At 47.8% G+C, this 14,001-nt stretch overlaps 1 protein-coding gene across 1 annotated transcript in view; it reads right to left on the reverse strand.

Moving 5' to 3' along the window:
- The window catches only part of TG (thyroglobulin), a 235,215-nt gene that overhangs the window by 175,715 nt on the left and 45,499 nt on the right, over nucleotides 1-14,001 (reverse strand). The window contains exons 21-25 of the mRNA XM_061438544.1: nucleotides 12,500-12,649; nucleotides 10,230-10,400; nucleotides 6,746-6,862; nucleotides 6,100-6,215; nucleotides 4,265-4,373 (exon numbers count right to left, since the gene is read on the reverse strand). Of these exons, the coding sequence (XP_061294528.1) occupies nucleotides 4,265-4,373; nucleotides 6,100-6,215; nucleotides 6,746-6,862; nucleotides 10,230-10,400; nucleotides 12,500-12,649 (663 nt within the window). The remainder of the gene's footprint in view (nucleotides 1-4,264; nucleotides 4,374-6,099; nucleotides 6,216-6,745; nucleotides 6,863-10,229; nucleotides 10,401-12,499; nucleotides 12,650-14,001) is intronic.

Below are 14,001 nucleotides of genomic sequence, written 5' to 3' on the forward strand. Positions count from 1 at the left end.
TCTTCTGTCCCTCAGTCTAGTTTTTCCATGAGCTCAGTTATTTTTAGAGCATCCTTTTGCAAATATGAGGGGTTTTAATCAGATATATATATATATATATACACACACACATATATATTTCACTAGAGCCAAAATGTCTGTTCTATTATTATATCCATTTTAGATTTGAGGAAAGAGAGCCTTAGCAAGTGAGCAGTCTGGCCTAGGTTTACACAGCTCATGGGTGGCAGAAAAAACACCAGAGCCTGTGCTCTAGGTCACCCTGACCTCCCAGTGGCCTAGCAGGTCAACAGGTCTTAACCAACTCACGCACCTAAAGCTGGGGGAGACCTTACAGCTTAGAGTGCAAGCTTCAGAATCAGACAGACCCAAGTGCAAATCTTCGCAGCACCCCAGGCATGTGAGTTCTTAGGTCCTCAAAACCTCAGCTTTTCCTCCTGTAACCAGGCATGTAACCCTCGCAGATGATGCTGAGTGGATGAAAAGATAGACTGGACGTTAAAGGGCTGAGCCATGAACCTGGCCCTTAGCTGACACTCAGCAGATATATTACAGGTGTCCAAAAAAGCCAGCATCTTTTCCTCCAAGCCCTGGATCACTCAGCCCCTGCTGCCTGACTGCCCTCTAACTGTGCCAGGCCCATCCTGCACCAAAGCCCAGCTTAACTTAAAGAGCCCATGTCCCAGCTTTATTGAGTTAGAATTCACCTCTCACCCTCGATCTCTCTTACACTCTGTCTGTGCCTCTACTAAGGCTCTGCCATCCTTCACCCAGCGGTTAAGCCACTTGGGACAGCAGCTGCTCCCACACCAGCTGTGATTCCTGGACCCAGTCCTGCTGTCAGAGGCAGGAGTTGCCAGCCGTGTGTGACTCCTTGAATATCAATTCCAGTTCATCAGAGTCCTGTTGCAATAGCCACATTCCAAGTGCCCAGTGGCCACGCGGCTACCGGCTGTCATGTTGGACAGCAGAGACTTATGGAACATTTCCACGCCTGCAGAGGATGCTGCCCGGACGGTAGGGCCACGTCTCAGCTCACAGGGCATCCTCCACACAGCTCTGCACAGAGGACCTCCTGCCCTGAAATGTGGACACGTGGGCGCCTCCTCATCCTTCGTTCGGACATCCCCCTTCTCTGAAGTTCCTTCACGGAGCACCCAAAGCAGTTTGTGTCCATTTTTCTTTTCCTTTTTAAATTGTCATAAAATATACATAATGAACGATTTACCATTTTAACCATTTTTAAGTGCACAGTTCAAAGGCAAAAAGGTACATGCACAGGATCTGCAGCATCACCACCATCTACTGCCAGAACATTTTTCATCCTCCCAACTGAAACTCTGTCCCCATCAAATGCTATCTCTGCATCCCACTTCCCCCAGCCCCTAGTAACCATTGTCCCTCTCTCTTCTCCATGAATGTGTCTCTTCTAGGTACCTTACATCCATCTTTACCCCAATGTCCTATTTCATTTTCATCAAAGCACTTATCACCCTCTGAAGTGCTCTTGTTGTTAGATCAATTCCTCTATCAGCTGTGATTCTGATTTTGATCACTGCTGTATCCACAGCACCTGCTGAAGTGCATATCCTACCATGGGCACTGGGTAGACACATATGGGGTCTGCCGTGCTGGATTCACCCACACGGTGGCCGAGTCTTGAGCAATGGAGCAGGTCTGGGAGATCCTCCCGAGCTGGGGGAGGCAGGGCCTGAAGTCTTGGGTCCCCTGGATGGAGTGTGACCAGATGCTTCCTGTTTCTAGGCTTCCTCTGTGAAACAAGGGCTAGACAATCTCCAAGGAACCCTCAGGCTCTGACTCCCTTTGACTCTGCAAAAGCATGTGGCTCTTCCTCCATGGTCAAGAGCATGGACTTGGGCAGAGCATGGCCCCGAAGGACAAGCAAAATTGTACCATCTTCCAGGTGCCCTAAGCTCCAGCATGTGGATGGACATGCTGACTACCTACTGGGCACCACAGAATTTTCGAGAGACCTTCAGAAACCATGTCCTTTCTACCTCAGCGGTGGCACTGTATTCCCACTTTTACAGAAAGTAAAATAAAGAAGGCATTCCTGATTAAAGAACTAGTAAGTTGGGGGTGAATCTAAACTCAGATCAAATTTACCCCTACCTCCCTTCTCTTTCCATTACACCACGATCCAGAATGGCTGGGTCTGTGCGTTTTCTGCTTGAAAAAATAAAAAGCAAAACAAAATAAAAAAAGGGCAGAAAACAGTTCTGTCCTTGATTTAGTTTGGCAGCAAATAAGCTTCACAATTTCCCCTGCAATTTTCTTCCAAAGTATAAACTTTCAGGACATGAGGAGAAAAAAAATAACAAACACTTAAAAAGAAATACAAATGCATTTAAAAAAAATGATAAAAGGCCAAAGTAGAGTTTTCAAGAACATTTTTGAGAGGGGTTACTTGTTTTATTTGGGTTTTCTTTTTCAGAAAATGATCTCTGTGCTCTGTCATTTTTCAAAACAGGTAGTAAAAATAATTGGAATAAACACTGGGGCAGAAATTCTAAAACGCTGGCCAGAGATCAGAGAAGACAGAGCCCTGCTGGACTCCATTCTCCCAGGGGAGCTCCCATTTAAGACAGGATGGAGGTATTAGGCTAAAGAAGGACCAGAGGCGAAAGGACACAGTCGCTTGTCCCTGCCGTGGACTGAGTCTGCTCTCGAGGTCAGCTGAGGCACTGGGCCTGGGCTGACCGATCCTCTGCAAATGCCAGCTGCTCACAGAGCAAGTCTGTGGCTGCTGGTGGCCAGGCTGCCTGCCCAGAGCCAAGGACCTAGGGGAGTGACATGCTTGCCACCTTCATTCCAACCCCCTAGCCCTCGCTCAGGCTCCCTGCCCTGTCTTCCTGTCCACAGCCATAGCCTCGGATCTTTGGGAAATCACTGGCAAGAGTGAAAAGGATCGTAGAAACCTCCACTTGCACTTGCTCTTCACCACATGCCTCACACTGTTTAAAAAGCATTGCATCATTCTGAAACACCCTCTTTCCCACCTCCCAACAACCTCGGTCCACCTGCAACTCCTTTTGACTAATGCAGGCACAGCGGCCGGTGATGCCAAGGAACCTGCCCAAGATCATAGAGCTGGCAGCAGCAGGGCCAGGGTCAACCCATCAGGTGGGCTCCAGCCCCTCACCCTTAACCGCGGGAAGCGAGGCCAGGGAGCCCTGACTAGCAAAGGTATCACAGCTCGCGGGCAGAGCCTAGTCATGGCCCGGTGGACAGGGTAGAAATATGCATGCCATAGGATTCTTAGGAGAAGCCCACCGCTCCTCCCACACGTGCTACAGTGACCAAGAAGTGTCGCCCTGTGTGAGGCCGCCCCCCTCTGTGAGGCCACATGGGGGATTCAGACACACTTAGGTTTAAACCCAGATCCCCGATTTCTAGCAATATGTACGACCTTGGGCCACTTTCTTAATCACTTTGAGCCCCAATTTCCTCATCTGTAAAACAGGGATTATGATACCGTTTTCACCTTTCTTCAAGAATCTCTGTGGGGGGAGGAATGAAAGGATGTTTGGGGAAGTGAGACATAAACTATAAATTATGAGATGCCCTTGCTACTCAAAACACGGTCCATGAACCAGCAGCTTTGGCGCCCCTGAGAAGCTATTTGAAAGGCAGAATCTTGGCCTTACCTTGAGTTACTGAACAAGAATACTGGAGTGGGTTGACATTTCCTACGCCAGGGGATCTTCCCAACCCAGGGATCGAACCTGGGTCTCTTATGTCTCTCGCCTTGGCAGACAGGTTCTTTACAACTAGCGCTACCTGGGACGGCTCAGGGTACTGCGCATGCGCACTACATAGGGAGGCCGTCCTGAGTGCTGGGCGTAGAAAGACAAGTGCGTGGAGGTCTGGACTGCTTGTGAGCTTCCAGGGAGAATAGAGAGGAAAGAGGGTGGGGTGGAGTTCCCTGAGAGGGAGGGTTGGTACAGGCAGCTGCAGGGAGCTCAGGGCCCATGGCCCTACTGGGAGTGCCCCCGTATCACAGGCAGAATCATGGGTCTGCACGGGGCACAGGGGTAGACTCAGCTGACTTGGCCTGCAGCTTTTGTGTCTGCTCTGCAACTCAGCCCCTCCCCTGCAGGAGGGCCTCCCCAGTCCCCTGGGGCTGGGGGCAGTGTGGCTCCCCTCTAAACTCGCCCTGTGGGAAAGAAGCTCCAAACGCTGAACACGTGAAGCCAGTGGGCCACCCCGCCCCCCTTGCCAGCCATCCAGCTTATCAACCTACCCTTTTTCAAATACACAGCTAGAGGGTCTCCTTCCCTGCTCCTCACTTTCACCTGACACTGAAGACTTCCAAAGCTGGTGGCCTGCGAGGTCCCCAGCGCGTCTTCACTCTGAAGATGGAAAGAAGCTCCATTAAAGTCCTGTGATGTTTAACATAATAATAAGTTCAGCAAACGTTGACCAAACTCTACCTAAAGTTAGGCTCGGGGGCTACAGAGATAAATAAGAGAGGAACCTTCCTCCTTAATTTCTCCCTTTCTACTGGATCGCACAGACAGGTAAGCAGCAAATTCCAGCCAGAGTGTTAGCTGCAAAGATACATGTCATAAAAGAGGAAATAATTACCCCTGAAAAAGGAGTGCTTAATTCTTTGTGTGTGTGTGGAGCGGCTGGGGGGGGGGGGGCGGCGGAGGATTATCTCTTGTAACTTCTAAAACAGCTCTATCGGGTAGGTGTTATTGATATGTGCATTTTAAAATAAGGAAACACAGGCTTAAAGAGGATGAGTAGATTGCAAAATCCACACAGCTAATTATGGAGTGGAAGGATAAGAATCCCGGTTGGATTTCATTTCCTAAACATAGCCCTTGGGTGACACTGCCAGTTTAGGTGTTCTGGGGGGAGGGCAATCAGGAACGGTTAATTCTATTGCAAAACAGAAGCTAGAAAATTTTCCCAGAAAAAGTGAATCCAGGCGGGTTCTGATGTATAAATAAGAGTTTGTCAGGTGGAAACAAGAGAAGGGGGATTTTAAGCAGAGGATATGGCAGAGATGGAGACCTGGGATACCACAGGTAAACGTTTTGATTAACTAGGTCCAGTGGTTCTCAGGGACTGTCTATTACAGGGATGGGAGGCAGGTGGTGGGTGGGAGAGAGAGAGAGGCAGGGGCCAGCCTGTGGAAGACCTTGTTTGGCATATGTGGTGAGGATCAGGCGAAGACTCTTTGGCTTGAAAATAAGGAAGGAGGTTTGACTTCTGTAAACCGTGGCGTTCTCGTTTGTCTCTGATCTCTGGTCCCAGCGCTCTTGCTGTGTGGGTTTGGTAGGATAAATCTGTATTCATTGTGTCTTGTTTCTAGTACTTTGCCTCCTCCAAAGTTACCCAACTTTGAGTTTCCCAGTTCGATTTTGGGAATTTGGGGAGGGCAGAAGCTCAAACAAAGGCTATTGGAAAGCAATCACTCTCCTTGCTTTTTAGATAAAAATTAAACTCATTGAACGGATGGTGATACGGAGAGGGAAGAAAGGCCTTTAAGCAGGAAACATTCCTGCAGGTGGAAAGGATCTGAGTTTTAGGTCCCAGATTACAGGAGCCCTGATCCCATCTGCTGAAATTGTCGATACCCTACCAGCTTTGACTTATAGAAAGAACAATTTCATGTGGTTCTAATATTGAACTTTTCTTTTCCTTTTTAAAGTTATAATCATGTTTTACTTCTACAGTGAGAAAGAATGCTGGAATCTGGGACTCAGATGGTATCTGGGGCTTTGGACAATGTCCTGGTATGTCCAGTGACCCAAGTTGCCCAATAAGATAAGCTGGTGGGGGACAGAGGGAAGGGGCTCATTACTATGACCCTCTTCTGATGAATCTATCAGGAAGTGATGCTGCTCAGATAAATAGTCCCTATGTCAGCTTCATCCTGAGCCATCACCAGTCCCCTGCAGTTTCAGTTTCCCCAAATCCCATCATTTTGAAGAAATGGAGGTAACATGGAACCACTTATTGCTAATCTCATTCCATCGTCTGCTCAGAGTGGTGTTGATTCAGTGAAGGCATTTCTGACGTAGGACAGACACAAGACAGAGCCTCCATGTGGCTGCCACAACTCACCCGACCGGAAGTCACGCAGGCGATGCTGTCACTTGCCCAAGCATAGAAATCGCAGGACACTTCTGATCCTGCTGTGGACACCGTGAGGAAGCCGCAGGCCTCGTCCAGTGCACAGTCTGCAAGAACCAGGGGACAGTCACCCACCTGTCTCTCAGGTGATACAGAGGACAGACAGACACAAACGCCTACTCCATGCCCCTCAAACACACACACATACACACACACACACACACACACACAGTAACAATGACTACTCGTGGAGGACTGGAGGATTATGAGAAAATTCTTGTAAAGATGAATGCTCGATATGTGGTATTTGTTATTATTCATCTCTGGCCTCACCCTTGAAATAGACAGCTGCATCTCCTGAGCTGGACTAAATGCTCTACAAAGAAGAAATGTCCCTCAGTGCTTCTCCCTTAACATCTGGCAGAGCCTCATTCTTGGCAGGCAGCGGATGCACTATAAACTCAGAACTAAAATTATGAGTTAGATGTACATTTTGGAAATCAGTTGATTTACAGAGTATTTCTGAAGAAGTATATTTGATTATGATCTCAAAGGTTGTATTTAACATGTTTTGCAAGATCAGCACCGTGTATTCCTATGGCACCACCCACGTGCCCGGCCCCCGATTGCCCCTCACCTGCCAAGCACTGCATCAGTGAGGACTCAGAACCGGGAACTTCAGACCTGACCATCACAGCCACATCAGCATTGAAGATCACCTTAGATTCTGGAAGCTTCTCAAATTTCCGCATCACTGAAATGTAAGCATATCCATGAAACTTGACTCTGAAGAGTCTGGGGTCTCTGCAGAGAAGCCAAAAGGAGATTTAGGTCAAGAAATCACTTCCCACCCATTGCATTTGCTCACATGGGCACTGCAAAAAGACAAATTCCCTTTGAAGGGTAGTTCCAGAAGCTGCCTCATAGCTAACACTGAGAGCTATCGCTCACCACGTCTCCTTTTTTTCATCTCATTGTCTGGAAGTAAGAATATCTATTACATGTTAATCCTCACAACTCCCTTTTTCACATTGATACTGATTTTCTACATAAATTTATATTTCCTTGTCCTTATCTTTGAATGCTAATGATATCTCATAATTATTTTATTTATAATGATACAAATAAAATATCTTATTTATAATGATATCTCATGTTTATTTTTAAACAACTTGACCTCTTTCTGGAAAGAAGTAAATTATTTTTAAAAGACAAAGCATGTGCACATGGGTTCATGTAAGTCTGAATATGCACCATGTGACTCAGACATTTTTATGATAGCATTTGTCTAAATGATACGTTAGCATCTGTTTTTCTAGGTCCCATCAACACACCTGAGCTCCTGTCTGTCACAATGACACAGTCACGAGCTCATGGAACTAGACAAGAGAGGAGAAAGAAAGAAAATTTCTCAAGGCTATGAAACTTGGAACTCACCCTTTACCAAGCAAAAAATCCATGGCAGGTAACTAGCTCTCAAGGAATGAAACTCATCTTACAAGCCAAAATGCTCAAAAGCACCAATATTTTGCAGGTAACTATCAAAATATAAGCCCTGAAGTACATGAGTACTGATTTTTTTTTGAAGATGTGGTGATAAATATGTACGAGTCAGACACAAGCAACTAAGCATAACACATGTAAGCCCTCATCCTCACACACACCCATGGCTTTAAAAACGAGATCGTGTCTGAGTTGATTTTCATCATGTCAGTACATTCAAGGCCATCCTAAGCAATCTGTTCTCAGTTTTCATAATAAGTGTAGGGGGGAAAAAAGTGTGTTTGGAGTGGGGATGGGAGAGGGGAGTATTAATATAATAGAAATGACAGGCATTAAGCCTTCGGAAACTTTGATACAAAAAACTCTCATTTTACAAAGTGGCCCTCATTGATCTAGAAATGGCCAAGTTCATGTGCTCAGTCCATAATCAGCCCTTCCCATCTCCTCCTTTCTTCTTTATTTTTTGTACTCCTTGATATTTTGTTTATAGGGACCAGAAGCGCCAGTCCAGCAAATACCATCTTACACTCAGCCCAGTGTCCCTAAGCCTTGGTTGGTATGGACAAGAAGCTCACAGCCTTCTAGGAGATTAAATAAAATTTGAAAAGTTTTTCAGTTTCCAATTAAATTAGTCTCAGGAGCCATAAATGCGGTAAGTTTAGCGCTTCAATTAGAGAATTGGCTGGTTTTCACCTAAGAGACAACACAGTGATGGAGATCTCAACATTGCAGAGCTCTGAGAAAAAACTCATTGACAAAGAGGATAGAAACAATCTATGAACTGAGTTACCAAGGAGTCCTTGGAATATTGAGTTAGGATGCAAACGTATACATCCTCTAGTTGTAATATCCCACATGCCTTATAGTCATTTACAAATTTACATACGTAACATATTTACAGATGTCTGGGGGAAAGCATTAAAGGTCAGCATCAAGGCACATCACCCTATTTGGTCATGATTCCTCCACAGCTTGTGAAACTGGCCACAGGAGTTCAGGTGGTGGGAAAATCCCCTTCCTCTAGGTGCCCTTTAGGAGACTGTTCTGATCACGCATGCTCAGTCGCTCAGTCGTGTTCAGCTCTTTGTGACCCCCTGGACTGTAGCCTGCCAGGCTCCTCTGTCCATGGGATTGTCCTGGCAAGAATACTGGAGTGGGTTGCCATTTCCTCCTCCAGCGGATCTTCCCAACCCAGAAATCTAACCTGTGACTTCGGCATCTCCTGCATTGGCAAATGGATTCTTTACCACTGAGCCATCTAAGAAGCATAAGTTCTGAAGAAGCCCAGATAATTAGAGCCATTCATTCATTGTGTCTCCAGTATTATTGCTGAGTAAGTTTGGAGGTTTGCTTAAGAAGCCAGAGATTCGGAGGACCTATCTGGAGGCTATTCCTACAGCACCTCAGAGAGGCGTCATCAAAGTTGGCAAAGCTAGCTGTGTTCCTTGTAAACGTTTCTGATGCCACTGATTGAACGGGCTTTTCTGCTCCAGATGAATGCAGGCCAGAGCAAGCCAGGAAATGCTTTACAAAGTGTGTGTTACAATCCACACAGCTGAGCTGGTGGTAGGGATGCAAAGAGGGCTGGAGTTAAGATGTAAGCACCCAGAACAGCAGTCATCACCATGGTCCTTGGGCAAGTGGCCTTCCCTCTGAGAATGTTCTCTCCCTCATTTGTAAAAGACAGCAAAGATCGGCCTAACCGAGTCCTTAAAGCTCTAACTGTCCTTAAAGCTCTAACTCCCCTGACTGCTATTTCTGCCCAAGAGGAGGGATTGTGGAAAAAACCAATAAAGATTTTCACTGGATTTGCCATGAGATTTTATCCATGGACGTGAAAGTTTGTTCATGGACACACGTGCACAAATCCTTGGCATTTATTAGTTCTTTGCTAAGTCATTTCATCTCCATCTTGCAGATGGGGAAACTGTTGAAGCGGACCTGCCCAGCATTACAAGACCCGTAAAGGGCACCATGGGATTAAATGAGTTCTGAGCCCTGTCCTGTTATACTTGGGACTGTAGGACACCTGTCAGTTTACTCAGGGATTTTGTATCCATTATCTCATCGAAGAGCTGGGCTCAGTGAACGTTTGTCATTTTCATAGGATGATATTGACCCTCACTGTGTCTCAGGAAGTGAGCAGGAGGCTGCTGGAGTCATGAGGCTCAGAGAAGCTAAGCAATTTTCCCTGGGTCACCCAGCAAGTAAGTTCTGGAAGAAAGACTGGCCCTCGGGTCTTCCCCTAACATCCCACTGAGGGAGAAACACTGACCACTTTTGGGGGCAAGCTGCCCACAAGAAAGGAAACCTCAGCAGATGAATGGCTTTTAAATTCATTTCTCATGAGGCTGAATACTTAGGGGTGAGGTTTCATGATGTCAGAAAATTTTTTTTCCAGTGATTAAAAGAGAGAAAGAGCAAAACAATAACAATTTTTGGATCTGAGTGATGAATATTTTTTCATCCTACTAATCTTTCAATACCTACGTAGTTTAGAAGTTTTCAAAATAAAAGCCTGGGACAAACACATCTCGCGTATCTCTCCCACTTTAGAAAGCCCAGTGGGATTGCACGCCCTGTCCCCAGGAGTGGCTAAATGAGTGGCCTGTGCGTACCCAGACACTGGGCGTCCACCAGTGGGGCCTCTGCCTCTGTCCAGGGCAGCCTCCGCCCCTCGCCGTCCACACAGAAGGCCTTCCCGCTGGTCCTGTCCCTCTGGCTGGCTCGGTACTGGCCATCCTGGTCACACTGCAGGCCCACCTCATTCTTCTGACAGTCGGTGACACCTGGAACCAAAGATGAATATAGCCATCAGTGCCATCAGTGTCGTTGGGTCTTCCTTGGTGGTCCAGTGGTTAAGACTCCATGCTTCCTTGGCAGGGCAGGTAGAGGTTCGATCTCTGGCTCTGCATGGCCAAAAAAAACTATCAGTGTTGTGCTTCTGGGGTCCCCTATCTGCTCGGCTCCCAGTCCTTGATCAGACATCCAAGTCCCATGTCTGAGCCAGACACACTCCCCCAGCCTCAAACTTGTCAGTGTCCCCACCCTGACCACAGGACAATGTCTGGGCTCGCCTTTGGGCCATAAGGGCCTCTGTGACCTGGACCCGCCCATCTGACCCTCCACCTGCACCTGTGTGTCCACATCAGTGGGTACCACCAGCTCTGATACCATTTTCTGGACCCTGACCCTGACTCTGCCCCCTGGTTCTTCTCCTGGTGCCCAGCTCTCCCTGGTTCTCAGGGAGTTAACTCTTTGCCACCCAGTCCTCATTTCCTCAGGGAAGTCCCTTGACGTCCCTTGATGCCTGAGTGCCACACCCTCTCCTCTGGACCTGCACCTCTGCTCAGAGCTGAGAGCACGATGATTATTTCCATCAGTCTGCAGAACGACTGGTTCGCAGCTGTCTGCCTCCCTCCCCAGCGGGCAGGGACCTCACCTGGGTCTGCTTCCTGTTATAGCCCAGTGTCTTGCTCAGTGTCTGACACATATGTAATACAAGCCTGCCCTGCCCACCCTGGGCTTTGATACTGTGATTTATAATAGAAATACGTATCTGGTCTTGATCCACCATGTCTGGAAGTATGTTCAGAGAAAGGAGGTGACTCGGCCAAGGTCACAACAGTAGGAGGGAGAGTGGGGAGCAAAGGGGAGCAAATGCGTTTGGGGCGGGGGTCCTGAGCCCCCGCCTCCTGCTCAGCTGCCCACCGTATGTGTATGCAGCATGCCCTCCACAAACAAGGACCAGCACGTAGCAGGGAACCCCTTCCCAGAAAGGATCCCTCGGGCCGTGTGACAGCACCTCACATCATCCCAGACTGCAGTGACTGGAACCCATGTGTGAACATCAAGGACGCTGTGTTCCCAGGGAAGAATCTCTTCTCTAGAAGGGATGCTGGACTTCCGGCCTCAGGAAATCCTCTGACTTCTTACTTCCTTGGAAATACCGCCCTATTTCTACTGCTCTCCTGACCAAAGAAGACCTCCTCTATCACAGAAGGGGACTTGATCTCTTTTGATTAATTATTTTACAACTCCAAACACGACTCAGATTTCAAATAGTAGTAGCCACGGCTGCCTCATGTTGACACCATTTCAGAGTATCATGAAAAGATGCACAACGAGGCAAGATATGGGTCCCTGCGAGGGAAAACCCAACCCTCCCCAGGTGACTGTTAAGTAAACAGGCCGAGTGAAATCACATGACATACGGGAAGGCCACCGTATGCACAGACCCGACAGATCCATGGGCCCAGAAAGGGAATATGAGCTACACGGTGGTGGTGACCGTAGGTGGAAAACATCTTCCACGTCTAAATCTGATAACACTGACTTACAAAAATTGGAAGTTTCAGAATCAGACAATACCAAGATCAAAGGCCAGTTATGTCACTTTTGGGGCAACTTTCACACTAGGTGAGCGACTTTAGCTAAGTCTCGTCAGATGAGTCTTGGCTTTCTTACATGTAAAAGTTGAGCTCATAATGTTTATCTAAAAGGAGAATTGGGAGGATTGACTGCGACAACACTAGTGAAATGTCTGGCCTGGGTTTTAACAGAGCAGAGACATTCAAAGGTGGTGCCCCTTTGATTATGCTATGGACCCAGTGGTGCTCAAGGGTGGGCAATTTTGCCCCCCCCATTTAAGAGATACTTGGCATTGTTTGGAGACAGTTCGGTTGTCACAATTTGGTGTGCATGAAGGAGGTTCTGACAGGTAAGGGCCAGTGCTGCTGCTGAATAAACATCCTCTCACACAAGGGACAGCCCCCCCAAATGAAGAACTGTCTGTCTCCAGATTCCAGGAGTGCCGAGGCTGAGGTGTCCTGCTGGATCGCATGGCACTGTAGGGTTTCTCTTTCGGGAAGGACCCGCGAGGACTTACAGTGAGTCTGGCTGAAAGCTCCAGCATAAATGGTAGTTCTGCCCTCAGGACAGGGGACACAGGCCAGGCTCCCTGCCTGTTCTTGGTAGAATCCAGCAGGACAGGGAACGCACTGCTCATCCTGAAAATAGCTTCCTTCCGGACACTTGACTGGAAGAGATCAACACAGCAATGAGGTTAAAAAACAAGACACCTGCTGTACAATTACAACCTCAGAATGCATTGGATCTGCGAAATTCCAAAATCAGACAAGAACTCATTCATTTAGCAAATGCCCACTGAGAATGCACTGTGCATCAGGCTCCAAGAGTCAAGGATAAGCCGTGAAGAAGGTCCACAAGGTTCCTGCTCTCCAGGAGCTGAAAGGGCTGGTAGGATGAGAGGGTATCTGACAAGAATGTCAGATACGAGTGAGATGAAGCAGGAGCAGAGGGCATGATAGTGAGGAAGGCCCCTCTGAGAGACAACTTGTAAGACCTGATGAGTGAGGTGTATGCCAGGCAAGGATGCAGAAGAGAATTTCAGACAGAGGGAACAGCAAGTGAGAAAATCCCGAGCCAGGAATAAGTTTGGATTCTCCAAGGAATGGAAAGAGAAAAGCCAAACAGAGCCAGCTACTGAGTTAAAGCTTAGTGGACAAAGAGAAGGATGTCACGAGATGAAGTTGGAGAACATCTTTAAAGATGAGCACCAAAAAGGTTTAAACCTTTAAAGAGGTTGCCATGGGAACGTGGTGGCAAACAGTGGGGGGTGCAAACTTTGGGGTCAGACAGACCCAATAAAGTCCCCCTCCTCCCTGTGCCTAAATGACTGTGGACTTCTCTGAGGCTCCATTTTCTCCTCTATAACATTTTGTTGTTTATTCACTAAGTCATGTCCAACTGTTGGCAATCCCACGGATGTAGCCCGCAAGTCTCCTCTGTCCATGGGATTTCCCAGGCAAGAATACTGGAGTGGGTTGCCATTTCCTTTTCCAGGGGAATCTTCTAGACCCAGGAATCAAATCCATATCTCCTGCACTGGCAGGCAGATCCTTTAGCAATGAGCCACCTGGAAAGCCCTCTCTGTAAAATAGGGATTCATTATATTATCCCACTGGAGTGTGGTAGTGATGTGCAGATAGCATGTGCCATAATCCAGACTCCACAGGTGCTCAGTCTACAGGTGAGGGAGTTGTTCCTTGTAGCCTCAACTCCTGCTGTCTCTACACAGGGTGCCCTCCCTGTGGGGTGATCTCAACCATTCAGCACTATCTGACTCCACTCACATGGCCTCTTCCTCTGGGTCACTCAGTGATGGCGGGGCTCAGACCTGGGGCCACCAGGAGGTGAGATGCCCAGGGCATGGGATCGACAGAGGCCCTCATGGTCAGGGTATTGAGGCTCTGATTTCCTCAGAAACCCCAGGTGTGACCCTGGGAGTGGGGACCTGCTCCTGTGGGCACCCTGGATGCCTCCCTCCCCTCCTTCACTTCTGCCTGTGTGCCCCTGTCAGTCTGCGGA

This window comes from Bos javanicus, chromosome 14 (assembly GCF_032452875.1).
Source record: "Bos javanicus breed banteng chromosome 14, ARS-OSU_banteng_1.0, whole genome shotgun sequence".
NCBI classification, from domain to species: Eukaryota; Metazoa; Chordata; class Mammalia; order Artiodactyla; family Bovidae; genus Bos; species Bos javanicus.